Source organism: Azolla caroliniana, unplaced genomic scaffold (assembly GCF_043228905.1).
Source record: "Azolla caroliniana isolate FFs.n. ecotype wild unplaced genomic scaffold, voAzoCaro1.0.p SCAF_11, whole genome shotgun sequence".
Classification (NCBI taxonomy): Eukaryota; Viridiplantae; Streptophyta; class Polypodiopsida; order Salviniales; family Salviniaceae; genus Azolla; species Azolla caroliniana.
Genome location: NW_028230446.1, coordinates 15,357,318 through 15,373,661, shown reverse-complemented (window position 1 = coordinate 15,373,661; position 16,344 = coordinate 15,357,318). Strand labels below are relative to the sequence as shown.

Sequence of the window (16,344 nt, the reverse complement as noted above, 5' to 3'; positions counted from 1 at the left end):
GGTGAACGTGACCAACAGGAGAGGATGGCGAAGGCAGAGTGGTGCAGCTGTAACCTTACACACACCGATTCTAGAGACTCCGGCAGCCAACGACAAGAGGAGGCGTGAGACCTAGAGTAAGGAACGGTGGCGGCAGCAATGCGGGCAACCGAAGCCAGAAGGGGAAGTCCCACGAAGACACTCACACCGATCCGGCGATCGGCCCGAGAGCCAGCGTGAGTCCTATAGGGGAGATCGGTGGCGGTAGGAGAACGTGATCGGACGATAGGAGGTGAAAGATGGCAAGGAGGTATGAGGCCGGCAAGGCGGCTACGGACCATGTCAAACCTTCCGGCGGGTTGAGTGGGCGTAAGGAAGTCCGGACCTACGGGATCCCCACACCTAACCAGAGACTCCGGCAGTTCAGCCAACATGGCAACATGAGACCGAGAGAGAAGGTTGGTGGCTGCAGGAAACGGGACCCGACTACGCGGAAGACACGAGGAGAGTCCGGGAGGGACTCAAACAAAAGACACCCGGATTTCGGCAAGTGACGAAACGAAGACCGGTCCTATGGGATCTTCACACCGGTTCCGGATACTTCGGCTGTTCGGCCAACGTGGCAACATAAGACCAAGGGAGAAGGAAGGTGGCGGCAAGGGATGGGACCCGGCATCGACAAAGAAGCCGGTAAGACGGGCGGACGAAGTGCGAAACCCTCACCGGCCGGTTACGGTTTCGGAAGGAGCCGGTAGGGGCAAACACGGGGAGGTGTGTCACGTCGGAAAGGCACACCTGGGACGGAACAAGAGTCTCGCAAGTGGCCATCGCGGGCCAGATCGAAGCACGACTACGGGACGGTGTTCGGCACGGGTGGAGCCGAACAAAGGAAGCGGAAGGCGGCACAAGGGAGGTGCCGGGAACGAGGTGACGAGTGCATAGTGGACTGCACAGGGTCGGAGTCAAGGGATGACAAGGGAGTCCGGAGGAGGATCCTCCACACTCGCTTCGTAGATCTCGGTAGTCAGAGTAGCGAAGATTGACACGGCAAGCCCGAGATGATAAGCTGGTGGGGCGAGGGGATGACGACAAGCGGAAGACTCAGGACCTGATGCAGCAGCGCAAAACGGGAAAGGCAAAGCGGGCCACTACGGGCATTCCTCAAGCGGAGGACATCGGGCATACGACGGAGAGCGGGGCGTTCATATGGCCGAACAAGGGCCAGCGGAAGTACGCGTACTACGGAGATCGCGGTGAAGGACCCATCGACGGGTCGAACGAGCCTACGGGGAGGTAAGCGCAAAGGAAGAACCGAAGCCGACGGACCAAACCGGCAGCGAGCTGGAATGCGGATTACGGAAGACCGGTTTCTCACTGGCCAAAATCTCTCACCCTTCACCGGATTTGGCACGTACCGGTGGACGTGCGGTTTGGTGGGGGGCAGATGTCGTGAAGAATTTCGGCCAGAGGCGGAAACCGGGAAACATTGGCTACATCGGCGGGGGCAGCATGTGTGTGCTCACCCTTGTACATTTAGTGTGAATAACGAGGGCACCTTTATGGCGCCGAAGAGTAGTCAAGTCGGGACAGACGATCCCATGTAGTCGGGATTTATCCCACATTGTAACGCATCCCTCTCCTTGTTCTATAAAAGGAAGGGAGTGCCCTTTGTGAAAGGGTTGCCCATTTTTTGTTAGAGGGTATACCGTTAGATTTAGGGTTAGTTATTCTTCTTCTTCTTCTTCTTCTTCTCCCCCTTCGTGTTCGCTTAGGTTTGGCTTCAGCTCGTCTCCTGCGCAAGACCCCGCTCGGCGCGACAAGCCCGTGAGCTCCCGACCTGCGGCTTGGCAGTCGACGACTACTGTAACCTACCTTGGTCCGGCTCGAAGCCGCGAGTGTATTCCTCCTTTTATATATATACATTTGCGTCTGTCTGTGTATATTGGTGTCTTTGTTGGTGTCGGGTACTTCCCCTTTTCCTACGTTTCCTGTACATAAGGGCGTGAGTCGGGTCGGCCTGTGTGTGTGTGTGTGTGCGTGAGTCGGCGTCAAGCGCGCGCTCCCTCTCTTTCTCTCTCTCCCTTCGGTTGCTTCCGGTGTGCTTCTGGGATGCCCTGGAAACGATGAAGACACGACTTCCTACGCTCTGTCACTCCCTAGTCCAAGACCCCCGTGGTCCCGCCTTTCTCCACGCACGTGCATAATAACGCGACACCGTTTGGTTTGGACAAGGCCAAACGGGTTAAGCTGAAACTGAACTATTGTCAAATCCTACTTCGTGCTACTAGCATGATGAAATCTTCTAAGTGGTATATGCATAAATTGGTATAGGGAATGATAGGGACACTTGTTTTATGCCCCAATAATACTCTCAAAATCATTGGGAAAAACATATAGCATTCTTAACATTGAACTTGCTTATACATTCATAATAGTGTAGTTTGGAGTTCATTAGGTATGCCAAAGTTTTGTCATGTGTTCTCTATAGAGAGAGGGACTTGCAAAAAACAATTAATAATACCCTACATCCTACCACATGACACATGGGTGTTCTTGATCTCATTGTAAATCCAACCTTAGGATTGAAAATTAAAGACAAAGTATTGCCATGTCTATGGCTTACTAGGTCCACCTCCTCATTGGCCATCATTTTAAATATAAAGCTCCACCTCATGCTTCGTTGCCAATGAAACTCATTCACCCACCTCATCAAGAGATGGCTTTCTCTCTTGCTTCGTTGTGAATCCTTCCTTACCCACCTTCAATAAATCATGCACTTCACTAATATATGGTTTTCCTCTTGCTTCATGGTGAATCTACTCTTACCATTCAAAACTAAGTCATTTTATCACAATAGCTTCAACCTATAATTCGATGCCGTCAAATATGCCTTTTCCTCGTAATTGTTTTTGCAATATCTACAACATAGAAATCCACCTTTGCATTATTGGAAATCCAAACACCTCATCATACACTAATTTCCTTCTTGCTTCATTACACATCTAGCCACAATATCAAAACTTCAAACATTTTCTCCCGGCATATATATATGTATATTGTAAGGGACAACTTCCTCCATTTTGATTGTTGTGAATTTGAGTATATCATTGCCAACATGACTTTGCTTTGTGACTTCATTGCTAATCCATCTTTTTTGGCATTTTAAACATCTTTCCACTTGAAATTTTGAGTCCGACCTTAAAATAAAATTTTATGAGGTATTCTCTTACAAAATAATTAGAATACATGTATGTAAGCCCAACTAATCAATTACTAACTTTCCTTCTGTGTGCATGCAAGTCTAACCTTAACAAGGGTCTCCATAAACCTAATTTCAACTTATTGGCATGTGTGCCAATCCAAGTCTTCATATATATATGTAGAGATTTTTAATTAAGCTATTTTTATGGATATAGCTTTGGTTTGTTTTGGAAACACAAAAAAGTTTACCAATTTTGGTTTGAGAAAATATTTTTATCAAACTAAGAATTGAGACAAGATATTGTAGATCTTTCCAAGAGACAAATTGTAAGAGTAAAGTCTCTATTATTATCTAGAAACTCTAGAAGTCTAGATGTCATGTATGAAGATTCAAAAAGTATTTTCATGGACCACCATCTTTTGAATCATTTTTGTGTGTAATTCTCTCTCCCGACTTTGAAAGTTCATGTACCATAATTTCGTCTAATGTTGTCCCTCTAAAGTCTTCTAACTCTTTTCTCGAAGAGTTTCTCTCTATTTACCTCTCTCAATGTGACCACTTAATAATAATATGTTATGTAAGACGTTGGGTGCCAACCAAAAAAACATCTACTCCAAATGAATTGCTTAACCACATTCTCTTTGAGTATAGAGTTTCCCCGGTGATGTTAGATGGATATACGAAAAACCTTAAAAGAAGTCGACTAACATTTGGACGAAGAGGTTGTTTGGTATTGAATTAGACTGTTTCGAAAACAACTCATTATCATCAACTTGAAACAAAATGGATGAATATGGTGACAAGGGAGTTGAGTCGGAAGACTATATTGTGGGCATATATAAACCCAACGAGACTAGAGTTTCCCTAGTGATGTTAGATGGATATACGAAGAACCATAAAAGAAGTCGACTAACATTTGGACGAAGAGGTTGTTTGGTATTGAATTAGACTCTTTTGAAAACAAAATGGATGAATACGGTGACAAAGGAGTCGAGCTGGAAGATTATATTGTGGGCATATATAAACCATGATGGGCAGGGAAATTATAGTTGGCTAAAACCCAAGCCACAAGCCTTACATTAGGATGTGTATGGAGGTGCACGTCCACAACATATATTGCCCGATTCCACATTATCTCCTTTGGTCCCATTGGTTGAATCCCCCCCCCCCTAGAAACAGAAACTCCTCTGTCATCCTTGTATTTTCCCTGATTTTCTAAACACTCTTCATTTTCTCGAATTCTCGATGCTCTCCTGCTAGAGCTCTCTCCGTCTCTGTCTCTCTTTGTGGTTCAAACTTCACATAGTAGACAATAGTGTCCGAAGTCATAGAATCTAGAGAACCTGAGCAACTCTAGTGCTACTTCTACAATTGCAAGTGGTCATCTTACCAAACTGTGCTACATCTTATTGCAAGTGTCCAGACACCTAACCAGCTCTGCACCACGTGGACCCGTGGCCGAGACATGAACATGAACCTTGCATAGAGAGAGACTCTCTCCCTCTCTCTCTCTCTCTCTCACACACACACACACACAACTCTCCAATGCCTTCTTCATCTTCTTCTTTCTTTCTTGTCTTATGATGATGAAGATTAAGGAGGGGAGGAGTTTCATGAAAACCAGCAAAAAGGGTCTTCTTCTGGTTAAATAAATAGATTAAAATCAAATCTTCCTCTTCTCTCTCTTTCTTTCTCTCTCTTTCTTTCTCTCTCTCTCTCTCTGTGCCTTCTTCTTCTTCTTCTTCTTCTTCTTTCTCCTTCATTTCTTCTTCTTCTTCTTCTTCTTCTTCTTCTTTATCCCCACCCCTTCTGTCTGTCTCTTTATCTTTCTGTCTCTCTCCACCTCTCCTTCTTCTTCTCCGACAATCAAGGTGCATTTTTCCCGTCGTTTCCTTTTCCTCGCCATATTCTCTCCGCATTCTGCCTTCGTTGTCATTCATCTTCATCTTCATCGTCATCGTCATCTTCTTCTCTTCTCTTGTTTTCGCGGATCAGATCTACGAAATTCTCATTCAAGCTATATATGCACTAGCGCCGGCGGATCTCTTCCATGATAGAACATAGGTAAGTAATTTTGATCTCACATAATGATACTGATCTCTCCGCTTCTGATGTTCATCATGCCATGGTAACGGTTCTGTGTCCTTAGCTCCCGATCCATTCATTACATCAATTAATGATCATTTTCCAATTCAATTCAAAGTCTGATGTTGCTTCCATTCATTCCTGTATAGGAACGATTCTTTCAAAACTAGCTGATTTTCGTTTTCTTCTATTTAATCCATTTCTTGATCTTTCAATGCATTAAATTTCCATATGGTTCTTGCGTTAAAAAAACAAGCAGTTCCAATTTACTCATAGGAGTTTGTTTCTATTCCATTCGCATTCCGGTTTTTATTTCTTCTTTAGTAAATTTGCTTCCATTTCTTGTTTTTTTTTTTTTGAAATATTAAACTCATGTGCGTCTATGTGGAACCGATTTTTGTAGAGGTTATGATCGTTTTTATTTCAAAGAAAAATTGATATGTGTTCTTTTTCTTCTAATGCAATCTGGTGCTTCATTTTCCTGTATACTATCTAGGACTTAATCCTTGTTTTCCTTAAGAGAACTGGTTTTGAAGGGTTTCTTGAGTGTAATCAGTTCCCATGTCCTCATGTATCCATGTATTGTTTCACATGGAGAATAATGGTATAATTTTATGCTTCGCTTCCATTTCTTCTTCATCTTTACGATGCAGTCTTAATATTGCTTCCATGAATGCCTGTACACTGATATGATTCTTCAAAAACCGTCTTTTTGTGCATGTTTTTAGCATTTACTTTTGATTCTCTCTGTTCTTCATCTTTTTGATGCAATATTGATGTTGATTCTTTTTATTCTTGTTCATTATTTAGATTATTCCATGATTTGATTTCCATCAATTAAAGGTATACAATTGCTTGTTTCTTTACTTTCTTTCCATCTCTTTTTCATGTGTTCAATGCAACCTATAGATTTCTTCCATTAATTTCCTGCACAATAATGTAATACTTTGAAACTGTCTCTTCATAATTCAATTCAAGGCGAAAAATGTGTAATTGTTTCCATCTTTTGTATTTTCCTTCATAACATTAGTCTTTTCTCATCACGACAAAAGTTCCGTAAATTAGTTTCTCATGGAAATCTGATGCTTATATTTTCAGTACTTAAATAAGCTAGGGGTGGGTTGATTTCTAAAACAAACCAGGGCTTCCCTTATCACTAGCAGAAATTTTCTTTTCTTTGTTTTTAATCCATTCTGTGACTTTTCAGTGCAATCTGGTACTCTTATGACTTGTCATAGGAATTAGTGTTTCCTTCTTATTGTCAACACGTTACTCCTCTATTCTCAGGTTTTATTTCTCACAACATCCTTTTTTCTTGTTATAATCAATAAGTTTCCTACTAGGTTGCAATTTATATTATTTTCTTTGATAAACTAAATTGCTAATATTTATATGTTTATGTGGATGTTGTCATTGATACAGATGCTTCTTCCATGTATTATGATTTGTTTGTTTTCTTTAATAAGTGAAAGCTGCTAAATTTCTTTAGTAAGTGGGTTTCACCATTCATGCAGGTGTTTTTTCTTCACATTTGAGAGAGTTTGTTTCCAATCACACTAGACAATGGACACACTTCGTAGGCAAGCAACAAAAATCCGGGACCAAGTAGCCAAGCAACAACAGGTATGGTTGTATTAAAATTCATGTTGTTTTCCATCTCATACCATTATTTTTTACTGATCGATCTTTCTTTTCCATAAACTTTGATGTGAAGAAATACCTCACTATATATTTATGATGAAAAATGCACTCAGATGTAACAATCGGCAACGGTTCGGTTCGTTTTGAGAGGGTCCAAACCGAACTGTTAATTTTTTAAAAAACCTGAACCAAACCGAACCAAACCACAAAACCGTTAAACATTTTTCAAACCGTTAAACCATTAAACCGTAAAAACCGAGGTTTCATGGTTCAGTTTCAGTTTTCCATAGGTCAAATTTTTACTTTTTAATTTTTTTAAATTTTTAAGATGTTCCTAAAATGTGAGAATAAGGTCTAAAAATGAAAAGATTGTTTAAAAATAATTTTAAAGTTTTTTTAGATTTTTTTTAAAAAATTAAAATAAAAAATAAAAAACTGTTAAACCGCGGTTTTTGACTGTGGAAACCGAACCGAACCGTTAATAAAAACCTAAACCTGAACTGAACCGTTAAGTGTTAAACCTGAACCGAACCGTTTAGCGGTTCGGTTCGGTTCAAACCGAACCGTTGCCGATTGTTACTCAGATGCAGATTTTGAACCAGTGTATTTGTTCCATCCAATATGAATGCTTCCTTAGTTGATTCTCTCTCCACAAGCATTGGCATAAAAAAACCCTTGCTATATAAAAAAGGAAAATTTCCTTCAAAATGTGGATTCTGAACCATTTTTGTTCCATCTAATACTCGTAGTTGTTTTTAATTGATCATCTCTTCCTTCAACATTGACATGAAGGGATATCTCACTACATAATGATGGGAAATGCATTTAGATACTTGGTCTGAACCTTTGTTGCTCCATCTAATATTGGTAATTTCATTTGATCAATCTTCTCTTCCACAAACTTTGACATAAAGGACTGCCACATTATAGAAAGATGATAATCAAACTTGCTAGGAAGTATCTATGGGGCTATTACCGTTGACTAGATCTTCCAACCATTTGACAAATTCTTGAGGAAGGTCCCCATCCTAATGAAGTGCATGATGAATCAATGACATGACTACGTGGTTCATAGTTTGGTCTAATGACTACCTTGATTCATAGAGTTCAGGTTGTTCTAATGTCCATGATAGGTATGATGTTTTGTTACCATTCTATCTGCATGATTGTACAATTAGTTCTGCTTCATTTTTTTCCTGGCTAGCTGGATAAACTTTCTTTATATTTTACACATTAAAGCAAGTGTCACAAGGGTAGCTTGAAGCTTGGATGATTCGCAAAATTATAGTCCTTGACCTAATAAACATATGTTGGCATGCTGGGTAACATATGTAATGAGCAGAGATAACATTATGAATGTGCACTTGTAACCCTACAGTAAATTGCAAGGATGGAGGGAAGAATAGCTAATATGTCTACAAAGTCTGTCATAACATTATTATCATCAGACAGACTGTTATCTCTGGATAAGCAGTTACAAGCCTCCTTAACTCAAATAGTTTAAAGTGCTTCAGCAATAGCAGACTAGTATTATCAAACAGACACGTTATCTCTGGATAAACAGTTACAAGCCTCCGTAACTCAAATAGTTTAAAGTGCATCAGCAACAGTGGGCTAAATGGACCATTCTTTTGTATCTTTATATTTCCAAATTTGGTTTATTACAGATTGTCCATAAATTTGTATTCACAATGAGCTTCTATCTTCTTTCTTCTTAAATTGGAACTCATGGAAACATATTCCTTACGAAGAAAGAAGCAAGATTCTGTGTTTTTGGTTCCATTTGAAGTTTGAAGTGTAGTGCGTTGATATGGATCAGCATGGTATGTAAGTTTTTTTATTGTAGGTTGCCTCTATTTATTTGTTGTTTAGAGAAGATACTTTATTTCATCCCAAAATTAAAATAAATTTCACTTTCTCTTGTTTTCCATCTCTTGAAATTATAAATGTGACCAATTATGTACAGAGGATGAATATAAGGTTCCATTAGTACATTATAACATTCTTAAGAAAATCATTACTCTCTAAAACGGTTGCCAGTTTTATCACATTAGTGTATCATAAATGGTTGTGACATATGTAAAGCAAAGAATTATAATTCTCGTGAAGAAAAGATGTTCAAGGTATGCAGATGTATAGCTTCTATCCTTCTTTTGTTTTTAATTCTGACAACTTCCAAAAGAGGTGAAGAGGATGAATTGCTGAAAATAGTAATATTTGCTTGACATGGGGTTGGCCAATGGCATTTGGAGAAATAATAGAAACTCGAGGGAATTTGGGGAAATAAAGAAAGTTCAAAACTATTTGGAGTTGTTTTTTCTCCTCCTTATTTCTTATTTATGTCTCAATATGTAGTGCTATCTATGAAAGTTTGGATTCTACTATCATTTCACCTTTTGTGTTTTCTTGGGGTTTTTACTAAGACTAGAGTTCTTTTTGTCTTCAGGCTGTGTTCAAGCAGTTTTCTGGGCACACAACCTCACAGGATTCTGAAGTCTTTGCAGATGTAGCAGACCTTAAAAGACACCAACAACTAGAAAAACTCTACATATCAACACGAGCTGCAAAGGTATGTATTGCCATTTCACAGATTTAGCTGTTCACGACATTTTGTTCTTGCGTCATTCAGAAGCTAACAGTTCATTTCATTTCTTATTTTTGTTCGTTTTTCTCTTACTTAAGAACTGGAATGTTGCAGCATTTTCAAAAAGATGTCATCAGAGGCATTGACGGTTTCATCGCTTCAGGGACAAAACAACTGGATGTTTGTATGTGGTCACTTGCCTAACGTATTAGCATTTCATTTCCCTTATTCTCATCCCATGTATGCATTGCTGATGTTTGATGTGATCCCTTGGATATCATATTAATCTTTCAAGCCTTATTCTCATTACACGTACGATGGTGATGGTTGCATGCAATTACTTTCCTGTCATATAGGAACTTTATAACTCTTGTTTTTATCACATATATGCAAGATTGATGAAGTTGTATGTTGCCCTTTGCATACCATATTAGGACTCCATACCTCTCGTTTTTATTACATATATGCAGAATGATGAAATTGTAGGTGATCACTTGCCTATCATGTTAGGTCTTCATACCTCTTGTTTTTATCACTTGTATGCAAGATCGGTGAAGTTTGTGTTGTATTCGCTTGCCTATTATATTAATCTTTCATGCCTCATATAGGCTGATGCTTGCAGTAGATCATTTGCCTGTCATATCAGGCTTTCATACTCCTTATTTCTAACACATTTATTCAATGCCTGATATTTTTATATGATCACTTGCCTATTGTAAGGTTATTACTTCTTGTCTTTGTTATATTCGAAAAGCCCACCATCTTTAAATTGCTAGCTAGAGTAGTTCATTCTATTGGGTTTCTTATAATGGCTTTTCTTCAGGCATTAAGCTATCAGAAGACTGCCGCAAATATGCCACTGAAGGACCAAGTTCTACAGGAGCTCTTGCTCGAGCATCAAATATATTTGGCAATGCAATCCAGCAAATGGAGAAGGAAAGAGAGACTTTGCTACGTGCTCTTGGAACTCAGGTTAACTGGATCTGCATACCTTGTTTAAATGTCATGCAATATGCCTTCTCTAGCTTTCATGCAATTTCTATTTTTCTTTTTGTGATGCTTTGCATCATGATCTTATAATTGACTTTACAAACGTTGTGGATCTTCAAATGTTTTTATAAAATATGGCAGATTGAGTTTTTTGTTATTTACATATTAAACCACATATGCCAGGTAGCAGAACCTTTGAGAGCTATGGTGATGGGTGCTCCTCTTGAAGACGCAAGACATTTGTGCCAAAGATATGATCGGCTACGGCAAGAAGCAGAAACTCAGGTTACAATAGATCTAGCTTTGTTATGGCAGTTAGTTCTGTATTGTAATTAATGTTTTCTCTGCAAAGAAGAAGATAAGGGAGCCAGGGAGATCATACAATATAATGAATACAGTTATATAAATAAGAAATAGATGGCAAGAGTAAAAGTCTCATGAAGAGATATTTTACAGTGTCTATATATTATGATGAGTTATGATCAATGAACATCGTCAAGATGTATTACAAGTTGAGAATAGCTCTCATACTGAATATGTGTCACACATGCAGCCATGCAGCCATGCAAGCATACTAAACGTATGATAAAAAATACCTCTAAAGCATAATCATCATCTCATGTATTATATCAGAGTGGAACATATACCCATCTTAACTATAAGCCTGTTGTGACTTCAAATCCTAACAAAACCTTTTATTGATCAAATCAATCAGGCCATTGATGTTTCTAAGAAACAAGTAAAGTCCAAAGAGGTGGTTGGGAATGCAGAGAACATATACAGACTGCAAGTTGCAGAGACAAAGCTAGCAGAGCTTCAAGCAGCTATGTCAACACTTGGAAAGGAGGCAGTAGCTGCCATGGTTGCAGTTGAAGGTCAACAGCAACGTCTTACTCTTCAACGTCTCATTGCAATGGTAAGTATTCAAACTTCCATTACATGCCAGTTTTATGGAATGAGTTTTTGTTGCATTTTCCAGATTTTCCATGTCACATAAATTCCTGCCATTTTGTGGTATGGAAAACTACCAAACTACACCCTCCTCAGTTTTTCTTTATTTCAGCAAATGCCCATTATTTCAATTTTGCGCTGTTTGAACAAGTATATGGTCAATCATCCCCGTTTGCATGTGCCATTTGAGCCTTTATATGGTGAATTCATCTGTCACAAAGGGAGATTAGGGGAATAATGAAAACATATTCACATTTGGGGTTTAAATGCTCGGATATATTGTAGTTTTTCCTTACCAATATTTGAAGGTAACTTGCGCGAAAATTTTCAGCATTGTTGGAATCTATAACACAGTGATATCATGCAGGCATATCATTTTCATCCATCTCCATCAGATGTCTATCTGAGAAACAATAAAAAGATCCACATCCAAGAATTAAATAAAGCAGAAAGAATATATTCCCATCTACAGATCCTCATCCAAGTGTTGGCAAGTTAAGATCATGTTCTAGAAGGGTGCAAGACTTTGTTGATATGCTTGATTTTTCTTTCTTCCGTATTTGTATTTCAGAACATTTATTTCTATGACTAATGAACCTTTCCAGGATATCATGTTATCCTTATAGGGGGAGTGTATATATCTTGATTGGGATCGTATATGATTGATTGTTAACCCTCTGATTTCTTTGTTTTTCTTGTGTACGTAGCCCACATGATGTGAGGGCAAGACACCTTGTCAATTCATTGAAATAATTGAATCCCATTAGTCTGCTCTATGAAGCCAATTATAATTGAACACATCCATATAATGTCTATGGTATGAACAACTTTGCTGCCACATCTAGGCATGGAATTGTTTTGCATTCAGCTTGCGTAAAATGTCTCTTGATTCATTTTGACTTCTTTCCTATCTCTGAATTCATTGTTTAAACCTTAGCTGCTGCTTCTTGATAGAAATTGACCGAGATTCAATTGTAGCCTTTTTATGTAAAACATAGTCTCACCTAGGCATGGAAACGTTTTCTAGTCAGCTTCAGCTTGTGTGTGCACTTATCTTTATTTGGGTTTTCTTCACCTGATCTTTTCTTTCATCTATGGATTCAATTTCACAAACTTTCAGCATGTATGTGCTTAGAAATAATAAAATTAAACAAAGATTGAAATGTAGTTTCTTTATGTTTAATGTATTACCATTGCAAGTCTAAACATGTAGTTTTTATGTGAAACTACAGGTTGAAGCTGAACGTTTATATCATCAGCGAAGTGCAGAAGTTCTCGATCAGTTGCACGCCCAGGTGCCATAGATGCATTACTTGTTTATGAATCCTAGTATATACCAATTATCTGTTGTAGAAAATCCAGAATAGATTTGTCGATGAAAGATAGAAAGAAAGAAAGAAATATTAATGTCTTTTAAGAGATGCTTATAACTACCACCATGTTCTTTTAATGGAATATAGATGGTTGCTGAACGTCAACATAGTGAAGTTACACCATCAATCACTGCATCTGGAGAGTCTTATCTGGCACCACCATCATATGAAGAAATCAAAACAAATGAATCAGAATCTGCCATACAAAATGCTGAAGTGACTGAAACTCAGAAGACAATGTTCTTCTTTGCAGAGGTGATGATATATAACCTTGCTTTTTGATCCTGTACGTGGCAATCAATCCACATAATGTGTACGAGAGTTATTAATGATTTGAACTTCAATCATAAATCACATTTCTGTCATTTACAATTATTAGGCATCAAGCTTTCGTATGTTGTGATTGTGTCATGCATGTAGTTCTGTTATCAATGAAAACCAAAAGAAAAAATGCACAAAAAATGAGTGAAATGTGTTTGTACTCTTTTTAATAAACAAACATCTACATTGTGAAGGATTGTGTGCATGTGAATCTCAAACATCTGTAGGTATGTGAACTTTGATATTTTTTGGGAGTTTATCCAGAATGGTTGGAGCACAACATTTTAGCCTTGTTTTTTTTAAGCTCACATTTTTATTTCAAGCACCTTTCAAGTTAACGATCTATATAAGCATTCAAATAAAAGCATTTGTTTGCCGTAGCATCCCATTTAATTTTAATTTTTATATTCCTGTTATCAATGAAAACCAAAAGAACAAATGCACAAAAAATGAGTGAAATGTGCTTGTACTTTTTTTAATAAACAAACATCTATATTGTAAAGGATTGTGTGCTTGTGAATCTCAAACATCTGTAGGTATGTGAACTTTGACTTTTTTGGGGAGTTTATCCAGAATGGTTGCACAACATTTTAGCTCTGGTTTTTTTAGGTTCACATTTTTATTTCAAGCACCTTTCAAGTTAACAATCTATAAGAGCCATGCAAATAAAAGCATTTGTTTGCCATAGCATCCCTTTTAATTTTACTGTTTATATTCCTACAAATAGGTGCTACATCCATTTGAAGCAGAAGCTCCAGGCGAGATTTCCCTGACGGTAGGCGATTACGTTGTTGTTCGTCAGGTGAGCATTTTCTGTCATTTCTGTTTGTGCTTCAACGTAATTTTTACTTTGCTCCATTTCTATTTAAAGATTATGCAACGGAGGAGAAATTGAATGCTAGGAATTCCATCAAAATATGCATAATGATTTATATATAGCCTTATTAAAAAATGTTTCAATGTATTTTACTGGAATTTATGAAGTTTCAAAAAATGTGTCAGCATATTATGCATGCTGTGTCTTTCTCCATCTTTGCATCATTTTAATGATTTTTTTGTGTTTTATCTATGCTATGCTTGGTACATCATAACATTTTGTCCCCTAGAATTTGATGTTGTGGTTTCCTCCATCTTTGCATCATTTGTAACCAATGATTATCTACATGTGATTTGAGCAGTTATATTGAGCATACAGTGTGATTCACAGGTCTCCCCAAGTGGTTGGTCTGAAGGTGAATGTAAAGGAAACTGTGGATGGTTCCCAACATCACACGTGGAACGTCGGCAACGAGCACCTGCGAGTAAATTAGTAGAATCCGGCTCATTAATGTGAAGCTACGTATACACTCTGCATGTGTAGTGTATGTATTCTATCTAGATTGTCATGGCGTATCAGCATCCATGTGTTATGCAGAATGTTGAATGGATTCTTTGATGGGGGATCTTGTGAATTATCAATATTTGTTTATTTGTTTTTGTGCAATATGGTAAAAAGAAATAAGGATTAGGCGAGAGAATGGTGTACAACTGAGTTCATGCGAATGATCAAAAGCTGTTATTTTATTACATCTGTATTGACTCGTGTCTTGAAATCCATGTTAGACTCTCCATATGCAAGCGAGATTTCACTGAGAAGGAAGTTTAATAAGAAAATGCTCTAAAGACACGAAAAACATAATACTCTTGTACACGAAACTTTCTATTTCAGAAACAAATACATGTTCATGTAAAACACAAGAATTTGAGATTTGTTAAGTGCTCAGATAAATAATTGCTACAATGAGCTGAAAATGAAGGGAAAGATGATGAAATTTATTTATTTAATCCCAAATGGAATGTTGTTGGGGATTATTCGGTTGAGTTGAATTGTGGCAGTATTTTATGTGGGCTAATAGTTTGGAGAGGTATTAAAACATGCAGAATCCTACTTCACACCATCTTTTTAGACTATTTGGAATTCACTAGCTTGTATCATTTCAGTCCATATAGATCAGTCTATTATTTATAGAATAGTTTATATCCATTGAGAAATGGCCCTTCCACTCAGTACCATCAGAAGGGAAGGATTCTGTTGGTTGGTCCAAATGTTAGCACTTGTTGTAATCATGGGCATCCCTTTGTGCCCAATCCCTTCTTTATTGACATACCAAGGGATTCCAAGGGTATATATTGTATGCTTTCTACCTCCATAATTTTTCCAAATTCTTGCATAGATTGAACCAACATATTATAATAATCCTTAGGACCAATTGCATTGTTTTGAATGTACATGGTACCACAATCAAACGTCGTGTTTGTATTTGGTACTATGATCATGGAGCAACATACTAAAATTTGATTATCATCTAGATAAGAAATTGAGACTAGACAATAGTGTTAATGGGGAGAAGGGTGTGCCACCTTAACTGATAATTATCTGTAACATTGAAACTCGGTATTTAAGTTGTGATTTGTCTATGCATAGTTTATGAGTGTTTTCTATGTAGTTTGGATGCAGGTGTCCATAAAACTTTTTTATATTCTCGGTTTGCACATAATGAACTTTTAGTCACCCCCTTTGGATTAACAAATGCTTAAACTAAACCTTTAGATATCACTGGTAGAATTATCTTAGAAGATGATATTCTTGCATGTAGTAAAATGGATGATGGCTATCTTTAACACATGGGAAACTTTTTGATTTGTTCAAGTTGAGCCGATGCATCCTAATACTTATAACTTTATGTATGATTTTTTGTGCCAAAAAATCATTACTACCAACAATATCCAAATGGAACTCACCAAGGTCAAACCAATTATGGAGTGACCTTCACCTCCGGAAGTTCTATGTTACGAAGTTTTCTAGTTCTCATAAGCTATTATGGCAAATATATCCAGAATTATGCTGACTATTGTATATCAATGACAAAATAATTGGAGAATGGCAGGTATAATTCTATTAGAGGGATCCTCAACAACAAAGCTTGGTCTACTTGATATAGGGATTAGTACAACACCCACGTAATCAATTCGTATTGGAAAACATGTGAGTTCTTTTGCAATCTAGATCATCTTACCCAACATGGCAGACCTTTGCTAAAGTCGAGAATGAAAAGCTTGACAACACCCAATAGATTTTCTCCACATGCACACAACCTATTGCTATTGTGTGTGCTTTTAAGCAGTGGCATAGTTATTTACATGGTGCACGTTCAATGTTTTGTTCGATCAAGATAGTG

General features: G+C 38.0%; 1 protein-coding gene across 1 annotated transcript; it reads left to right on the top strand.

Moving 5' to 3' along the window:
- Positions 1 to 5,005: 5,005 nt before the first annotated feature.
- Positions 5,006 to 14,609, top strand: LOC147857961 (SH3 domain-containing protein 2-like). The gene is made up of 11 exons (XM_087327217.1): positions 5,006 to 5,245; positions 6,781 to 6,889; positions 9,354 to 9,476; positions 9,606 to 9,675; positions 10,315 to 10,463; positions 10,665 to 10,766; positions 11,197 to 11,397; positions 12,665 to 12,727; positions 12,893 to 13,060; positions 13,854 to 13,928; positions 14,334 to 14,609. The coding sequence occupies exons 2-11, from the start codon at positions 6,830 to 6,832 to the stop codon at positions 14,457 to 14,459; spliced, it is 1,137 nt and encodes a 378-aa protein (XP_087183343.1). The 5' UTR covers positions 5,006 to 5,245; positions 6,781 to 6,829; the 3' UTR covers positions 14,460 to 14,609.
- Positions 14,610 to 16,344: the final 1,735 nt, after the last annotated feature.